General features: G+C 37.2%; 1 protein-coding gene across 5 annotated transcripts in view; it reads left to right on the forward strand.

Moving 5' to 3' along the window:
* The window catches only part of GAS2 (growth arrest specific 2), a 170,848-nt gene that overhangs the window by 16,232 nt on the left and 135,044 nt on the right, over window positions 1-19,572 (forward strand). For all 5 annotated transcript variants that reach the window (XM_077114238.1, XM_077114236.1, XM_077114237.1 and 2 more), the window contains one exon: window positions 2,606-2,727. In XM_077114238.1, coding sequence (XP_076970353.1) covers window positions 2,606-2,727 — 122 coding nt within the window. The remainder of the gene's footprint in view (window positions 1-2,605; window positions 2,728-19,572) is intronic.

Consider the following 19,572-nt stretch of genomic DNA (forward strand, 5'->3'; position numbering starts at 1 on the left):
TTTTGAAATTTAAATATGATAGATATAGTGAGTTGTACTTGAAGCAAGTAGTTGATTTATTATTCCTATTGAGTTATATTTACTTTGGGTTCATGGAATTGAGCTGCAGGCATGCTTCTCAAGATAAATGATAACTATACATTGAACCTACATGTGTCTCAGTATCAAACTTTAAAATACCTCCTTGTAATATTTTGCTTTTAATGAAACTACTTTTCACAAAAATTAATTTCCAGCATTTTCTGAAAATCTTTCAGGAGCTCATTTCTTCAGCTGCTAATTCATGTACTCACTAAACACATTTACTAGGGGCAGACTATATAAATAACACTATGTTTGCCTCTGTGAAAGATACAGAAAAAAAGATATTTGCAGTACAGTGAGGAAAACACGAACTTAATACAAAAGAGGTTACTGGCAATAGAGTATCAAATAAATAGATGATACACATGTATAACCTATGGAAACCAGATCAGTGTGGACTAGGGAAGCGCTTTCAGGAACTGTGATTGAAGGAAAGCTAGAACTTGACCAGCAGATAGGAGGTAGGGGAGACCCCTGCAGGCAGGAGCCATGGCACAAAGTCATGGCAGTAGTTACAGGAAGATCTGCCAGAGGATCCATGAAGGCTGGGTACAGAGGAAGGAGCACCATTATATGGGAAGGTTAGACTAGAAAGGTTGTTTTAGTTTCCCTGGCTGCTAAAGTGCATACCTGGCTGGTGGGTTAGTTTAGAAACCTTGCTTTTTCTTGGGGCCAGTATCATGGTGGCTGGCTGGCAATCCTTGGGGCTCCTTGACTTTTCCATCACATAGAAATGTCCTCTCTTTTGTCTTTTGGGTTCTGTTGACTTCCTGTTTCTTCTCCACATGGCTTTCTTTTCATAGAACTTCCAGCATTAGGGTTAAGAACCAACCTCATTCAGTTGGGCCAGACCTTACCTAAAAATAGCATCTTGAGAAGATCCTATTTATATGGGTTCACATTCAAAGGACTGGATTAAGATTAAGAACGTATTTTTTCCTGGGGTACATAATTCAACCTACCACAGAGGTATGTGGGAAGACCCTTGAATATTGGGCTAAAATTGGGTTTTCTCTTCTAGGGAGAGGAGGTTAGGGACTGTGCACCAAAGGGTTCTGAATGGAGAATGACCAATGAGGGTAGCATTCAGGAATAACAATTTTAACCCTGAGAGTAGCATATATTGGAGAGACATGATGGTCCTAAAAAACCTTCATTTTTCTTGTTGCTAGAAAATTAAATATCAGATCATGAAGGTTTGTATTAAGATTATAAGACCAGAAACATAAGTAAGCCTACAGGACTTGTGATTAATGAAATATAGGAATTTAATGCAGGAAAATAATATATTCTGAAACTTAAAGAATTAGTAATGGAAATTAGGAAAATGAAAGAGCTTTGGGAGAGATGAGTTTAAGGTGCATTTAAGAAAGAAAATAGTGGTTGTCTGAGTTTGGGGAGATGGGGATATTGGTGGGTGGTGACAGGTGAAATGTACAGGGTTTCTTTTGAGGGTGACGAAAAGATTCTAAAGCTGATTGAGATGATGGTTGCACAACTCTGTGAATATACTAAAAGCCATTGAATTATATACTTTACATGGGCAAATTGTATGGCCTGTGAATTACATCTCAATAAAGTATTAGAGAGAGAGTGAGAGGGAAGGAGAGGAAAAGAAAAATGAAAATCTGCTTTTGGGGGCATATAAGACAGATAGAAAGCACCTGTTAAAACATATAGAAAATACCTGTTAACTGGGACCCAGTTAAAAGCCAGGGATGAGAAATTATGAAGCATGTTCTTAAGAGCAGTAGTTGAAGCTGTAAGGATGATTGTGTGGAGAGAGAAAAAAGCAGAGACCTGAAACTGAGAATTCTGCAGCTCAAGGGCTGCAGTAGGAGGGAGAATAGTAAAAGAAGTAACGTTTCCCTATAAGAATTTATGATGTGCATTACTTCTACTTGTTTTATCTTAATCAGGAAAACTAATTCAGTAGCCTTTAGAGACATGGCTTTCTGCACTGGTTATTAAAGTTTTGGTGGTTGGTTTTTAATATATTGTGGTGACTGTCTTCAGTGAAAGAAAAGAGGTCTATGGCTTTCTTTTAATCAAAGGCATATATGCCTAATATAAAATATCAGACCTTATTGGGAATGAGAATCGAATGGATTACCCCAAAGGCCAAATTGTACAATCACTGTTAATGTTGGTTCTTTGAATTTCATCGACTGCTTGGTTTTTGTACCCTCTGATTGTTAAATGGTAGGACTCTTTCACCTAGGATATCATTTTTCTGTCAGTTTTACCAAAGGATTATGTGAAATAAAACTTTCTATGCAGGTACAACTTTATTATGAAAATGTAAAATGTTGAAAGAGACCCTTTTTGCTACCAAAGAAAAGCATAAAATTCCAAAGAAAGCTTACTTCTTGGTAAGTACCTATGTTAGATACATAACACAAAAACTGGCCTAGAAATGTTAGGGATAAAATTTGTTATCATGTCATGTTATTTAGCATGAATCTGACATTTGTATTGGAGCCTGATTATGGTTTTATATTGGTTCTTTTTGTTATTGAAGGGAAAGAGATTACAGCGGAAACTTTTATGGAGAAGTTGGATAATGGTGCTTTGCTCTGTCAGCTTGCAGAAACTGTGCAGGAGAAATTCAAAGAGAGTGTGGATGCTCACAAGCCTACAAAGGTAAGTGACTCTAAGGCAGAATCACTGTTAGGAGGTAGACTAGATTTGTAGTTACTTTTCAATTGAGCTTAACTTGAGGATTTTGCTGTGAATGGATGTATCAAGATGTGTTTTAATCAGGTAACATTATTTGCATTCTATTTACATAAGTTACATATTCTTTTTCCTAAGCCTAATTAAAGAAAAGGTTATGAAAATTGATGGTATTCATACAAAAAAAGTACTATGTATAAACTGGCTAAATTTCATGTATTGATTAAAAACTTAGGAGAGAAATAACTTGTTTTATGGGTAATGAACACAATCTGGCCAAGAAAGATTACTGAGCAGATCTTTGCTTTCAAAAATACTATTATATAGTATTGAATCTAAATATCTGTATGCAATTTTTTGTTTGTTTCAAGTAGTAGCATTGAATTAATTAACTTTGGTCCTATTGCTTTATTTCTGATTGTTCAGATTTCCTTTCTACACTTAGTTCTAATATGATTTCTTGGTTTCAATTTAATTAGAAAACTTGTGAACAGATGTAATTCTCCATAAACACATAAAAGCGCAGCAGTTGATATTGTGGAAGAAAACAAGATGAATTATTCCTTTCTTAAATTTTTAATAGAGAAGGAAAAAGGAAAGAAAAAATAAGGTCAAAATAATGTTGAAGACAGCTTAAAATAAAATTTGAAACGGAACAATGCTAAACTATTTCAGCAACTCTGGCAGAAAAGAGTAAAAGTTATTATGCATAGTTACTAATATTTGAACAAAAGAAAAGATCAGGCTCCTTGAAACAATGTTGTTTATAGCACATTTAGTTTGGGGATAACATTTTATATAATTCTGTGAAGGCTTATATAATATATATCCCACCCCCACTGCCATGTTTTTGTTTTTCATCTTAAAAGCAGCTTTGTGAAGATGTTCAGTGGCTCCCTCCCAAGTTTTGCTACACATTGAAACCACCTGAGTGTCCTTAAGCATTGCTGCCAGGCTGACAAGCCTGAACATTCTGATTTAATCACTTTGGGGTGCAACCTGGGCATTGGGATTTTTTTTTTTTTTTTTTTTTAACTCCCAGAGGATTCTAATGTTCAGCAAAGTTTGAACCATTGGGTTCCTATTAACCACCATTATACAGATCTAGACTCGAAATCATTTGCACAAGGTCACTGGGCTTGTAAGCGGCTGAGCAAGAATTTCTTTCTGAGTCTAGCGCTTTCTCAATTTGGCTAAGTTTAGGTAGATCAGAGACTTTTTATGAAAAGGTTTCATGTCAAGTCTTAATGTTAGGATAGCGCTTCTTCTTCTGCTATGTCTTCCATGGTGATGTAACTGGTCTCTAATTCAGCTTGTTGATGAGAAAACATAATGCCTAATAGGAGAGAAATTTGTCCAGAGAGTTTGCTATACATAAATTAACACAGGGAAAAATAGTGCCCAGATTCTTTTGAGAGTGTTACACTAACATTGTATAGGTCCTGAAACCTCTATTTGTAGTGCTTATTGCTGAAAAAAGAGAGCCCAGTGCCTCAGGGTTAAGATGACTTGGACTCTTTGTAGTAATAAAGTATAAACGACTCTACTGTAGCTAATATGCAATTTTCAAGTTTTATTTTGTTTGGTAAGCATTTGATTTTTAGAACAGAAATGGATCCCCAAACAGCATTGCGGTTGGAAGATTATCAAATGCAAGATAGCCCCAAAGCATTTGCCTGTCGTTCAAAGGCCTTGACGTGCACACTTTTCGCTTGGATTCTGGTTTCATTTTTTATGAATTGAACACCTCTGATCCTTGGTTTCCTTGTCTGTAAAAGAGTGTTAATAATTATGTGTATATCATACAAAAAAGGCTCTTGATAAATAGTGTTTCCCTTCCCTATGTGAAAGAGAAGGGACAGTTAAATGATCCTAATAACAATTTTAGATTAAGAAGAAGAAATTTAATCTAAGATTTAAAAGAAAATAAAAATAAATACTTTGTAAATTTTTCCTATCTAGCATGATGACAAGTATGTGTAAATACGTATATACTTGCCTTAGGCCTCTATGATAATATGTATTATTTAGAACAATTATGAGTTAAGATTTTGATGGATGTTTTCCTTTGAAACATTTATTTCAAAACTTTAATATTTAAAATAGCACTATAAAACAAAATGAAACAAAGGAAAAATTCCCTTCGCAGGGAGAATGGCAGTGTTTTATTAGACTTGAAATACTTCGTTGATTACAAATTATTTTGTTTAATTAATGACAGAGCTCACATTTATTCTGATTATGAAAATTTCTTTTAGTATAGTAACACAACTGTGTTAATTGAATAAGTATAGGTTAAAAAATACCCATTATGACCTCACTTTTAATGCACAAAAATCAAATTTAATTGGAGCTAGAAAGTTGTCATATATTAGTGTTGCACCAATTACTCTTGACTGAATTGCATCCTGTGCCCAGGCAGCATTTATATATTTCACACCTGCTTCCAGTGATAACCAGCTTACATCAAAATAGCATGTAACTTACCACATGAAAAATACAAAGAAGACTAGTTTTTGTTTCTGCATTTTACAAATGACTTCCTACATAACTCATTTATTTATGGTATGAGTTTACAAGGAAATTTTCATAAGATGAGAAACCAAGTGGTAATATCTTCATAGCTATTGTTCATAAATATACTTTTGTTAGGACTCATACTTTTCCCTTCTTTTGTCTAGAAACAAAAATAAATGTTATATGAAATTGTACACATTTTGTTACTATTAAATCTAAACCTAACTTTAAACAAGAATGAATTCAGTAACTGAAGTAGTTACTGAAGTTTTATACTGAGTATGTGCCATAGAAAGAAGGTGGCTCTCAAATTGGGTAAATAAGCTGTTGCTTATGATATTGTCTGTTTTCCTTTTGTGGAATTATTTTCTACCTTGGCATTTTCAGCTTTAATGGTGAAGATAAATGAGCTGGTAAATGTCTTCTCTGAATTGGTAAATTTATGCATAGGGAGATGTTAAAACAGAATTACATTTTAAAAATCATTAACAAACTTAATCCTATCCAAACTCATATCATAGGAAGCCCTTTGTAATTTTCTCCTGGCAGCTTAAATTTAATTTCCTCATTTTCATAGCAGTATTTTGATTTTTCCTGATTGATGGTTAACTTGAGAGTTGGACAGCTTTTGAAAGAGTAAGTTTTGCCTGGTATGTGTAAAGTACGTCTGTGTTAAGAATGATTTAAATATCTCTAATATTTGAAAGTAAATTCTAATACGTATGTTATACAATTTACATATTTATTATTTTAGCTACAAATCTATGCTTTTTATCTCTTATTCTGGTATGATAAAACACTATGAATTTAAGTAAATTATATCCTATGATTATTTTTTCAGGCATCCATAAAATAAAAATGTTATCATCTTACATGGAAGCAATATAGAGATTTCACAGACACTAGTTGGGTGGAAACATCTGAGAACAGTGTGCAACAGTTTAATGTATAGTGTATAATTTAATTAGTTGATATGTACCATAATAATATGAAGATTTGCTATAAGTATAAATGTTAATATTCCTGGAGCTGAGAACCTTTAAAGTAAAAAATCTAAACAAAATGTATCATTCCAATATTCTGTCAAGATGGCAAAACCAAAGACAAGTGCACGTCCAAGATTAGGATTTATGCCTTTCAACTTTTAGTTACCTGACTCAAAGTTGGCATCGCTAGTCAAAACAGAATTGTTACATTGATATATGAACTTCCACTTCCTGGCCAGATAGAAGTTAAGTGCATGGACCCTTTTTTACTGTATATTTATTCTGTTCTTTTCTTCCCATCAGCCATGTCTTAGTTGATTTGTGTACAAGACTCTAACCATGGGTCAAGATATTCAGAGAGTCCAACCTCTCTTCTCTTATTCTGCAATATTCCTTTCCATTTGTCTCGTTTGTACTAAGAGTCTCTGCCTCTGCCATCAGTGTCTCTCTGGGTTCAGAGCTTCCTTTTAATTCAAAGAGCCCTGGGTGGTTAGACCAGGGTCGAAGCACATGAAGCAAAAAGAACAAAAAAAGGAAGTTCTGTAACTTAGTAGAATGCTACATTATGCGGCAAGGAAGGAACTGAAAACTCATAGTCTAAGTGTAGAAGCCAGCCCTTATTTAAGGGAAAGAACATCCTCCTCAGATAGGGCGCCTCTAATACATTTGCCCATCAAGGACACCCAGGTCCCTCAGCTACAAGATAACAATAGCTCAGGATGTTGTAACGTCCAGGAATTAAATAAGACATGAAGATTAGAGTTTTTACCCTCAAAACTCAATAGAAGTGTCTGTTTAGGAAACATATCAAGATTGGATTCAGAGAAATTCAGAGTTTGTGTTTACTGCTGATATATCTGACAGAAAAAGAGAATATGGAGAAGTGATAAAAAAAAAATTCCGTGCAAAGACAAAAAACCTCACCTGTGATGAATCCAGAGGCTTCCACATCTGGCTACACAACTAAAATGATTGCATATTCCCTAAGGAATCCATGGTTCTGAAATGCTAGGGTTAAACCAACAAAAAGCAAAATTGTGATGAGATGGAAGGAACAGAGATCAAATGGTATGAAAGAAATGGTTTTTGGTGGGTGTGCTGCTACCCAGGACTAGAGGAAAAAGAAAAAAAAGTAGAAAAGCTAGCGATAAAGTCTGATTCCTTGGGATTTTTCAAAATAAATGTAAGCATCTTCAAATTTCAAATATATTGAGGTATATTATTTCCTAGTATAAAAATAAACTTCCGTGTCACCATTTATCTAGTCTTCCTTCTTCTAAGTCCCTGGCCATGTAGCCAAACCTTCCACCTGCTAGATCAAAGATGAAACGTCTTGATTAATGGTTTTCTCATTGGGAGCGTTTCTGTTCTATATTCTCTTTTAGGGAGTTTATGCCTAAATGGGGCTGTGGTGCCGTAGCAATAAATAGTGGTATGCCACGAAGAATGGCATTTAAAAGAATTTGATTTTTTTAAACCCATAGTCAACTGGTCACATGGGACTTAATATGGGTTTTTTTTGTTCAGGTTGAGAGAAAAAAACGCAGCAGTATGAACATGTAGTCAAGAGAGGGAGTGAGCGATGTGCTTATGGAATTTACCTGTGTCTTCCGGCCTAATTGAGCTAATTCCATATTTGACACTGACACTTCTACTTAATGATAGAGTGCTGTTAGGGACAATCAAAAATACGGTCAAGTGGATTATCCAGCACTACATTCGTTATAAACAGTTTAAATTAGATTAGATAATATTTGATTATTATCTAATTATTTGATTAGATAATAGCAGGCTAGGGATATTTACATGGTGGCCTTTAACAAGAAGGCAGTGTTCCTATCTGCCCCCCTACTGCTGGATCTAGAACCTTCATTTAGTTGGCAGATCTCTCCTCTGTTTTTGTGGGATTTATTTTCTGCTCTCTGGAATGCATGTGTTTTATGAAAGTGTCTGGTTTGCCTATGATTCCTGCTCTCAAATATCAAAGCAGCAAAATATCACAGGGTAGTAGATGAGTGTGATGCCCTATGGGATGTTGAAATGTCTTTGGATTGTAATACAGAGCTAAAAGTTGACCTACAGGATAGTAAAAGTGCTCTGTTGTTCTGGTTAAGTGTATATAAACTGCTTTCAGAGTTTTCTGTTTATCAGCATTAAGAAAATGGCATTCTCCAGACTAGTCGATGACTATCAGTTATCAGGATCTTGGCTGATATACTTCAGCAAAAAGACTACATCTGGAACAGCGAAGTTGTCACTTTATTCCAATTTCCCTGCTGTTCTCCAAGTCCCATCAGTGTTTTCTATTGTCTTGAATTGAAGAGAGATGTGAAAATAATCACTTTTCTTACAATGTTCAAGTTATTGATAGCACGAATCTCTGATTTTGTTTACAGAGATGTAATTTGCCCCAATTTTATGCAGTCTTTTCTACAGTATAAGAACTTATTCCATGAGTCAGGAAATAAAAATTCTAATAGTTGCTGAGAATATCCAGACCAATTATACATTCATAAAATATATATAAAAATTAGCCTCTGATGTTCAGTGGCCCATGGGTCATAATATAAGGTAGACCTGGTAAAAAAATTCATCTATCACTGTTGCTGGACAAAGGCTGTGGATACTTTTGCCTGATGTACTCAGTAACCAATTCCTGAGACACTGGGTTTCAAAGAAAGAGTCTATTACTAGGCATGTAGTAAGACAGCAGATGGCCTAGCAGACCAAAATCTGTCTCTCTGAACGGCAGTAATTCTGAGAGTTTTATTAGAGAAGACGGGCAGGGTTTAGCATAATGAGTACAGTGATTCCAGATGATTAGAGGTGGTCTAATTTTTGAGCACGCCTAGATTGATTACATGCTTAGTCACAGAGCATATATAGAAAATGACAGAATGAGGTATAGATGACTTATAGGCTAAGATCTAAGCTACTGCGTGTGTCAGGCAGGCCCATTTTAGTTAGATCCAGTCTCTCTAATCAAGATAACCTTTGACTTGGGGTGGATTAGTGCTGGGCTGACCCAAGACCCTTCACTAATAAACATTAGGGACTGCCTTTAGTGTTCACAGGACTCTAAAGTTGGAAAATGGTAACTAGTGTTCTAGTTTGCTAGCTGCCAGAATGCAATATACCAGAAATGGAATGGCTTTCAAAAAGGATAATTTAATAAGTTGCTAGTTTACAGTTCTAAGGCTGAGAAAATGTCCCAATTAAAACAAGTCTATAGAAATGTCCAATCAAAGGCGTCCATCCAGGGAAAGGTACCTTGGTTCAAGAAGGCCAATGAAGTTCAGGGTTTCTCTCTCAAGTGAGAAGGCACATGGTGAACACAGTCAGGGTTTCTCTCGCCTGGAAAGGCACATGGTGAACATAGTGTCATCTGCTAGCTTTCTCTCCTGGCTTCCTGTTTCATGAAGCTCCCGGGGACGCATTTTCCTTCTTCATCTCCAAACGCTGCTGGCTGGTTCTCTCTGCTTCTTGTGGCTATGTCACTCTTCTCTGCTCTTTCTGAATCTCTAGCTTTCTCCAAAATGTTTTCTCTTTTATGGGATTCCAGTATATTAATCAAGATCCACCCAAATGGGTGGAGACACACCTCAACCTAATCCAGCTTAACAACCACTCTTGAGTAAATCACTCTCCAGGGAGATGATCTAATTACAGTTTCAAACATACAATGCCGAATAGGAATTAGAAGAAATGGCTGGGTTTATAAAGTGGGATTAGGATTAAAACATGGCTTTTCTAGGGTACATACATCCTTTCAAACCAGCACAACTAGGTAAAAATAAAGGTTAGTCACAAGGTTTTAACAATCACAGGGGCAAAAGATACAGGCTATTAAATCATTATCAGAGATCAAGCTAGCTGGATTACAATTTAGAGATTTCAGCAATTTCCCTCTGTCTACTCTAAATAACAGAAAGCAAAAAGGAATCTCTACATAGTGATTCAGTAATCAAAATCATTCCTTTAAATCTTGATTTCTCAGTTATGTCACTTTATCCCCATAAGATATTTCCATTTCCATAGGTAATTCAGGTCTGTTAAAGTTTAGAAGTAAGCTTTCAGTTAAAACTTGAGGTCATTACTCCCTTCATGTAAAAGAATTGGGGCTATAAATTGGCTATAGTATGTGAATTGAATGATCAGAAAGATTCTCTCATGTTTTGTTATGGTTTTTTTTTGTTTGTTTTTGCTACATAAATCGTTAGAATTTAGGGATTTGAACTAAAGGCCCTCTGATTAACCATAGTCAGACTTTTTCACTGGACAGATAATTCTAAGAGATGTGAATAGCCTTTTGTGCTTTATGGCAACCGTGTCTACCGAGCCTATGGAAGAGAAGTGTCACCATGTGTTTTCTGCCATTGAGCCACCAAAATAAGGGAACTCATTTCAATAACAGCTCCTTTCACCAGCATTCTCGTAAGTGAGAGAAAAGTCATATTAAAAGATACTGGAACTTTCCTCATCAACCTACTCTTTAATTATTCATGAAAAATAGTTTCTCTCAGGCTCTACCAAGTGACAAGAGAGTCAAAAGTATGGTGGGATGTGGTGCACATTATGAATTCTTTTCTCTACATTATACCAAGTGATTTCTGACCTGTTCCTGTCATTTATTGTAGGTTAGTATGGCATCTAAGATTACATTAGCAAATCTAGGAAACTTTTATAGGATCATCTCTAGCTGCCTGGTCTAGATATTGAATTCAGTATATCTTGTTAGTGAACTCATAGTAAATTAATTCTGCCAAATCTATACTTGCATCCTGTTCTTCTTTGACTAACATTCTCAAAATCCATGCTATAAATAGAAGAAAAAGCGAAAAACAAAAATTCTGTCATAACACATTTAGTAGTGCTCAAGATTTTGAATGGCCATGTCAAGGTTGTGTAGCAAGTTTGTCAGCAATTCCTGAGTCTTACTGTGAAATGGCTCTAAATCCATCCTGGGCGAGGCTGCAGTATCTCAATACCTGGTGGAGGTTGTCAGCTCTGGCTTAAAGTATAGATTCTTTATCCAGGGGTTAGCTGAGATTTTAAGGGCAGAACAGTGCTTCCAGGAATGTCAAGATTAATTAGCCTACTTTTCTTGGTCTGATCCAGGGATGCTGGGCTGGGAGAATACCAGGAGTTGGGGGGATGTACAATTGATCTTCCCTGCTTCCTGAAAGAAAATGCTTGCTATTTTACCTCCCATCCTGCCCCCTTCTCTTCATGTCTTTGCCCTTGCTTCAAGATAAAGAGAAATTCTGAGCACTGAGATTGGGCAGGCAATAGGAGATAAGGACAGAAGCCAGTCCTAAACATGAATCATATTATTCTGTGAATTCTTTACATCACAGCTATTCTGTGGGGAATTCTCCCACATCCGACAGTTTACATAAGCAAGAGAGTTGATAGATTTCTCTAAATTTGACAACCAAATTTTTGTAAATTTCAAAATCTATGATATTACCAATAAGCTGTGAAGCAGAAAGATTTTCTAAACTAGTAAAAAAATTGTTTTGATTAATCATACGAGAAGAAAGATAGAACTGTCTTTCTCTTTCTAATATTTCTAAAATTCTAAAACTATAAAGTGGAAGTCTGTAGGGAAAAATTAAGTAGGTTTGTATCAGGCAGCTAATTAATAAAAATATTATGTTGTTTTTCTGTATTTGTCATATTTCTAGCATGTGCCCTCTTTAAAAGTTGTTCATTTGTTCTTCTTTCTTTATTATCCTAAATGCATACTTGATTTCATATCTAATTTTGTATTTATAGTCCTGCATTTTTTTTTCTTAAAGAATGTCTCAAATTGTATAAGCTTAAGATCTCCTGCCCCCACTCCACCCCTGCACAATACTGTAGATTGCTTGTTTTCCATTCTACGGTTCTGTTTCCGTAGTAGCTCCAACACCAATTTAAATTCTCCATATTTCTCTGAGACTTATTACCTGGACTCTCCTTCCTAGTACATAAGAAATAAAAACTGACTCTTGTTAATACAAGCAAAAAGGAATTTTTTTTGGGGGGGATGCATGGTCCAGGAATCGAACCCAGGTCTTCCACATGGAAGGCGAGCGTTCTACACTGAACCACCCACGCACCCGCAAAAAGGAATATAGTGTAAAGATAGGGAATAATGTTGGGGGAAGAAAGTCAAAGAAAAGTAAATGCAAATAAACTTGGAGTGCCTAGGAATTTGACCAATTCTAAAGGTTTAGGTAGCATAGATATAGGAACTTCAAAATACCTCTGTTAGAATTAATCAATTTTAACATCTTTTACAGAGGGCAGTGAAAAAGAAGTGGTCGATAGTGTGGACTCATCAGGTAGACTGCCTGGGTTTAAATTGTGACTCCACCACTTATTAGCTTGGGCAAACTTGATAACTTTGCATAAATATAGATAATTTGTGATTTATTTACCTATAATCTGTAATAGGTAATTTACCTGTAATCAGTAAAATGTACATAATAGTAACTATGTATAGCATTGTTATAAGGACTAAATAAGTTAATGTACGTAAGTACTTTGCAGTACCTTGTAAATATGGTTGTGCTGTAAAGGATTAGCTATTTAAATTGATTATATCATTGCACTCAAGATTTAAATTTCAGGAAGAAAGAGTCCCATTAGTCAACCTGTATAGCAACCAATATTTCGGCCAGGTCTTGGTCTCATACCATGATTGCCATTTGCTCAGAGACTTTATACAATGAGGAAAGGTTGTGTCCTAAAGGAAAATTAATGTGTTATGGCTTAAAAAGGGAGAAACGATGCTGGAAAAGGAGCGATGCCTTTTATGATCCTTATGCTTCCTAGAGAGAATTGGTTTACATCTTCATGATTTCCCCATCAATCAGAGCACCTATACCACTTCTTAAAAAACTCGGTAGTTTACATAACTTTCTCCTTTTACTAGACTCCAAGACCCTTGAGGACATGGTCTGTGTCTTACTCATCTGTGGGTCTAACATAATGTCTGGCATATGATCCTCAGTAGATGCATTTTTGGATGAATAAATATATAGTGAAAGAATGAATGGTCCAATATAGTATTTGCTTGTAGATCCAGAACGCTGTTCAGTAGGTTTTAGCAGCTCTTTATTTTTAATCCTGAAGACTTTTTATTCTTACTAAGTGTGACATTTCTCCCTTTGCTGGGTTTGCTTAGCTCAACAGTCTCTGACATATAAAATCACTAGGAACAAAGCTGACTTTTTAAGTAGTGAGTAAGAGAGAGGATTGAAGAATTTTAGGTTGGTGCTGGAGAACACAGACCTAAAGACATTGAAAGTGCTAAAAAAAGATTGGCTGAGCTAATAGACGTCATGGTCTATGAAGTGGATTCTGGAGAAAGTTGATTATTGAGTTCATTGTATATATTATCATATAGGGTCAACAATGTGCTATTATTTGAGTTCAGAGCATTCCCAAAAGGTAAAAATGATTATACAAAAGAGCATATTAAATATCCAAATGGCTTATTAAATCTGAGAATTTTTTCAAGGTCTGTTTATAGCGTTTGCCATGGTTCCAGTAGCATAAGGATCAAGATGAATTTGTTTCATAATTCTCACCACTGAGAATTAGGAAAAAGGTTCATTGAAGGGCTGTTATGACAAAGGTGCTCAAGAGATGCTTCGATCTGAAATGAGGTATTGTTACAGTAATTTCGTGTCTTTCAGTTGCTAAAGGAGCAGTAAAGATGAAACTGTTGTTTTTTTGTATTTTGTTTTGCATCCTTTTCCCCAAACTGCCCATTTTGTCCCATAAAATAGTTGATGAGTGAAATACAAGTATAAGAACATTTATTTCTTCCTAGAGCCCCTAATTAGCTACCAACCAAACATTATTAACAACCAAGGTAAAAGGACAGTTTCAATAAAACTTTAAGAGGATAATGCACAATAAATATTACTCTTGGCTTTTTGAAATGTGTTATTAATCAAGGAGTAATTTTAAAAGGTGGAAATGATCATAGAGTACAAGTTCATCATTTTAGCAGCATTTTAGCAATTTGGAGTATTACCAACTGCAAACATTTTATAATTGTGTCCTAATTATAGATGTTATTTAAATTATTTATTAATTAGTTATTTAATTAGTTATTAATTAGTTATTTAAATTTTTGATATGTGGCAAAATGAGACGATGCTATTTGCTGTGTGCGTTTATGCACACATACTGGTGGTATGACTTCATAGACACAGTCCTACACCTAGGGAATTTCTTGTGTGTTTAGGGAGTACTATGATGTGTGTGGTGATACTTAGATTTTGATATCAAGCTTGCAAAATGATTGGATGTAAGCAGTAGCATGTCTTAAGAGAGAGCCAGTATTTTATTATGTGAGTGAATTTAGAATGGAACTTAAACCTTGTAGTAACTGTACACTGAAAGTCTTTTTAAAAGTTTGAGTGTTTTCATCTGACTCCTAAATCAAAAGGAATGCTATTTAAAAAATAATACCTGCTTGATAGTATATATTATAGCTGTGCATATTACAGTGCCTGGAGTACTTATATATAAGCCTACTATAATGATTTTTTAATTTTTTTTTGCCATGGGCAGGCACCGGGAATCAAACCCGAGGCTCCGCCTTGGCAAGTGAGAACTCTGCCTGCTGAGTCTCTGTGGCCCGCCCCCTACTGTAATGTTTTTTTATTACAAAATTAACACTTCATTTTGAAATAACTTCAAATTTACAGGACAGTTGCAAAAATAATACAGACCTCGTACAGAAAACTCCAACATACACCCACTCCCTCAGATGCTCAGATACATCAATTTTAACATTCTGTCACCTTTGCCATCTCACTCTGTCAGTTGGTTGATTGGTCTATCTGTTGTCTGACTGTCTACCTGTCTGTGTTCTGAACGTTGGGAACGGGTTGCACATATACCACTCCTTGAACACATCATACTATGTGTACATTTCATATGAACAAGGATATTCACTTATGTATCACCTTAAGTGCAGTGACCAAATTCAAAACGATTAACATTGATATAAAGCTTACCTACTATATTCCATTTTGTCCTATGTCCCAAAATGCCTTTTTGAGTGTTTCTTCTCCATTCTTAGATCCCATTCAGTATCATGTATTACATTTAATTGTCATCTTCTCAGTAGTTTCTCTCTCTTTTTTTTTAATTGTAGAAACAAATGCAATATGAATCATCCAGCGTACCATTCAGTGGGATTAGACTTATTCCTAGTGCTCTAGTATATCCTCACCACCGTTCATTGCTAGAACATTCCCTTTACCCTATACTCACGTTATATTACTTCCAGTTAACACTGCTCTGTCTCTTGTATTCTGTACTCTACCTTCTGTCTCTATAAGGTACTTATTCCCTTATATTATGTTTGTGGCGACAACGGGGTTTAAATTTAATATCCTCAGTCTGTAACAATTTTATTTGATTTTATACCAACTCCTATGTTCCTATACTCCTCTGTCTCCTCAACTGTATGTTGTTCTTGTCACAAATTACACGTTTAGACATTACGAGTCCCAAACCACTGATGTATCATTGTATTTTGTGCATTAGACTTTTAGGTCTTGTAGGAAATAAAATGGTGGAGTTACAAACACAGTACTGACATTTATATTAACCTATGTCATTATTTTTGCCAGAGATCCTTATTTTTTTCATGTGGTTTCAGTCAGTTGTCTAATGTCCTTTCTTTTCAACCTGTAGAATTCCCTTAAGAATTTCTTGTAGGGCTGATCTAGTGGCGACAAAGTCCCTCAGCTTTTGTATATTTGAGAATATCTTAATTCCTCCCTCACTTTTATTTAAACATTTTTTATTGTGAAATATATATGAAGAAAAGTGGTAAATTTAAACCTACAGTTTAACAAGTAGTTATAGAGCAAATTTCAAAGTATGGTATGGGTTACATAATTTCAGGTATTTCTTCTAGCTATTCTAATACACTAGAAACAGACAAGAAATATCAATAAAATGATTCAGTGGTCACAATCATTTGTTAAATCCTATCTTCTCTGTTACAATTCCTCCTTCTCATTTGATCCTTCTCCCACTCTTCAGGAATATTTTGGCATTGACCATTCTAACTTTTTTGTGTTGAAAATGTCAACAATATGGAGTAGGGGTATGCAATAAGTTGATGTTCTTGGGGAGACTGGTGCCTCTGAATTTCAGGGCTTATCTGGCCTAGGAACAGTCTGGAAGTAATAAGTTTTTGAAAAATAAATTTAGTGAGTGAAACTTTCATAGAGCCTCAGATAGAGCCCTGGGTATTATTTAGGGTTTTCAGGAATAACTGTTGTTTGGGGCTTGACACACTATGGCAATTTACATTATCTTCCTGAGACTTACAAATAAGTAACCTCCAGAATAGGTTCTCGACTTTGTTGGTAATCTCTTAGCCACTGAAACCTTATTTTGTTATATTTCCTTTCCCCTTTTGTTTAGGAGGGCATTGTTGATCCCACAATGTCAGGGGTAGGCTTATCCCTGGGAGTCATGTCTCACATTGCCGCAGAGACTTATACCCCTGGAATTCAAGCTTCACAGAGTGGGGAAGGTAATGATTTCATTTGCAGAATTCGGCTGAGAGTGAGAGAGGCCACATGTGAGTAATGAAGGAGGCTCTCTGGAAGGAACTTTTAGGTATAATTATAGGAAGGTTTAGCCTTCCCATTACAGAAATAAGTTTCTGAAGAGTAAGCCTCAAGATCAAGGGCTTGGCCTATTGACTTGGGAGTCCCTAATGCTTGAGAGAATATCAAGAATTAGGAAGTTTAATTAGTTCCATATTTTTTCTCCAGACCCTCAAGAGACTTTGCCAACACTTTTTTATTATCTGCCCAACAGACTCCCAGAATATATCAGAGTATTACATTAAGCTTTCAGAACTACAAGTTCTCATTCCCTATTCTAGGTTCCGTGTGTTTAAGTTGTTTGAATGAACAGGCCAGACAGGTTAAGTTAGAATGTGTGCCACAGAAAATAAAGGTTTTAGACAAAATAAACATCTGTTCCTTTGTTCTCACACAGAAGGTGAAATTGTAAAATACAGACAGTATAATCCTCTACCCTGTATTCTAATTTGTTTTCATCCCAACCAGATCAGCTTCATTATTATCTCTAATTAAGTTTGATCTCTTTTTCAGCTTTGTTAACAGCTGCTGTATGAAGTAATGCTGACACTCAGAGCTGTAGAACTCTAACTCTGAGTCTTAGTTGTCATGCAGCTACCCAAAGTTCCAGGGAAATACCAGATTATACACATGGAGGACAAGGTATCAGAATTTAGAAATAACAATTAAAGCTCAAGAATAAATGTGACTGCTATAAGAGCTTACAATATAGGCCCTAATTTTCTTGAAGTATTTTTTTTTCCTAAAAGAGACCATACAATATTCGTCCTTTTTTTTTTTCTGGCTTATTTTGCTCAACATAATGTCCTCATGGTTCATATACTTTGTTACATACCTCACAATTTCATTCCTTTCTGTAGTCACACAATATTCCATCATATGTATACATCATAATTCACCCTTCTGCATCTCAGTCATTGTACCCTGTCCGCGACTTCTCGCTCAGCTTCTGGTCCCCGGCCGGCGGAGGGAACAGGAGGGAGAGAGAGACAGACGCAGACAAATCCGCGCTGGTGAGAAACACAGGTCCAAGACACGTAGCAGTTGTAAGCACAGACCTTTACTGGAGTTAAGCTTGCATTCTCTGTTACAGGTTCCGCGCGGGACAAGATGCCCCGCGGGGGAGCGACCTCTATGCGGCCGTCAGGCACGGCTCCCTGTGGGTCGTCTCCGCCCACCCCGTCCGGGTAACCTCTTATATACTGTGCCCAAACCCAATAGGTTAGTGCCACGTATACAGAGGTGATTGGAAGATAGGGTTGGTGGGCGTGTGCGTCATTTGCAAAAGCAGGATGTGAGCGCCATCTTGGCTCACTCGATGGGCGGGGGGAACTCTAGAGCAGGCTGCAGCGTGTCCACTAGGCCAAACCCGGAAAGCGGCTCTCTACATCTCCCCCTTTTTGTTTTTATAAGAGGCATGGTCCGTAGACCGTATTCTTGTACCCAGTGTCTCTATTGATGATGGTGCTCCCGTGGGCCTGAGTGGCTCACAACATAGTTTGGTGCTTTGGGGAGTCTGGACTAGGCTCGCGTCATCACACGACGGAGCCTCTGGCACCGACCAGAATGCTCACCTCATATAGAGACCGGAGAGTCCGTGAACTGGATACCACGTGACTCCTCCCTGCAGTGCTTCGCCTCGCAACTGGGTCAAGCGGGGATTATGAGAGCGACAGCCAGGGCATAGGAAACGCTGCGGAGGCCTCGGTGCAATGGCTAGAGCCAAGCCCAGTCTGGCCAGGACTGCGGCCGCAGCTCCACCGTCGAGGCGGCTAGGCGCGCAAAATTAACAGCCTCTGGTGCCTAGCTAAACACGGGTAGTGGCCAGGGAGCCTGCAACAAACCTTGCTGACAAGAGCTTTGCCCCAGGTGATTCAGACGGGCTATCTATCGAGGAGGGACGCACACCCACATTTGACTGGGAAGACATAGCTAACATGGTAGAAACATGTAGTTGCTGCTGTGTCTGGAACAAGCGTTCTAACAAACATATAACAGTGACTAAGCCCACTAATAGTCCCACTGCCACGAGAATCCAAGTAGTCAAATTGGGCCAAGAGAACCATGAGGTGACTCGGTTCCACAGACTTTGTACAGTCTCGCCCAGTTTGGAAAGGTCGAAGGCAACGGGGGTTATTAAAACTGGTCCCCCTTCTAAACAATCGAAGGGTGACCGGCGCTTTCGTTGCTATCTCGTCAGTCGCCGCCGTCATCAGCAGAGTTGGAGGCCTGATCTGATGGTTCAGGTTGAAGGCTTGTTGGTTTTTTAGGCAACAGCTCCGTGGCCTCCTCGGGCGATGTCACGGTTCTCACCAGTCTTTCCGGAACCCACACTGGTTGACGTCCTGGCTCCTGGGGAAAAACACAAACAGAGCCTCTGGCCCAGCTGAGCACTGGGTCAGGGCCTTGCCATTGTCCTGACAGGACATCCTTCCAACGGACTAGACCTCTATGTGGAGGACTCGGAGTGGTGTGCTGTAGGGCAGGTGTCATTCCTTGTGCATTTTCATTTAAAAAATTATATGTAAATAAGGCTACAGACAGTTGAGCCTTCGGGGACAGGCCGTGGCCTATTCCCCCTTTCTGTTTTTTGAGCAAGTCTTTAAGAGACCTGTGTGCTCTTTCAATGATTCCTTGCCCTTGAGGGTTGTAAGGGATACCATGTTTTAATT

The sequence above is a fragment of the Tamandua tetradactyla genome, chromosome 8 (genome assembly GCF_023851605.1).
Source record: "Tamandua tetradactyla isolate mTamTet1 chromosome 8, mTamTet1.pri, whole genome shotgun sequence".
NCBI lineage: Eukaryota > Metazoa > Chordata > Mammalia > Pilosa > Myrmecophagidae > Tamandua > Tamandua tetradactyla.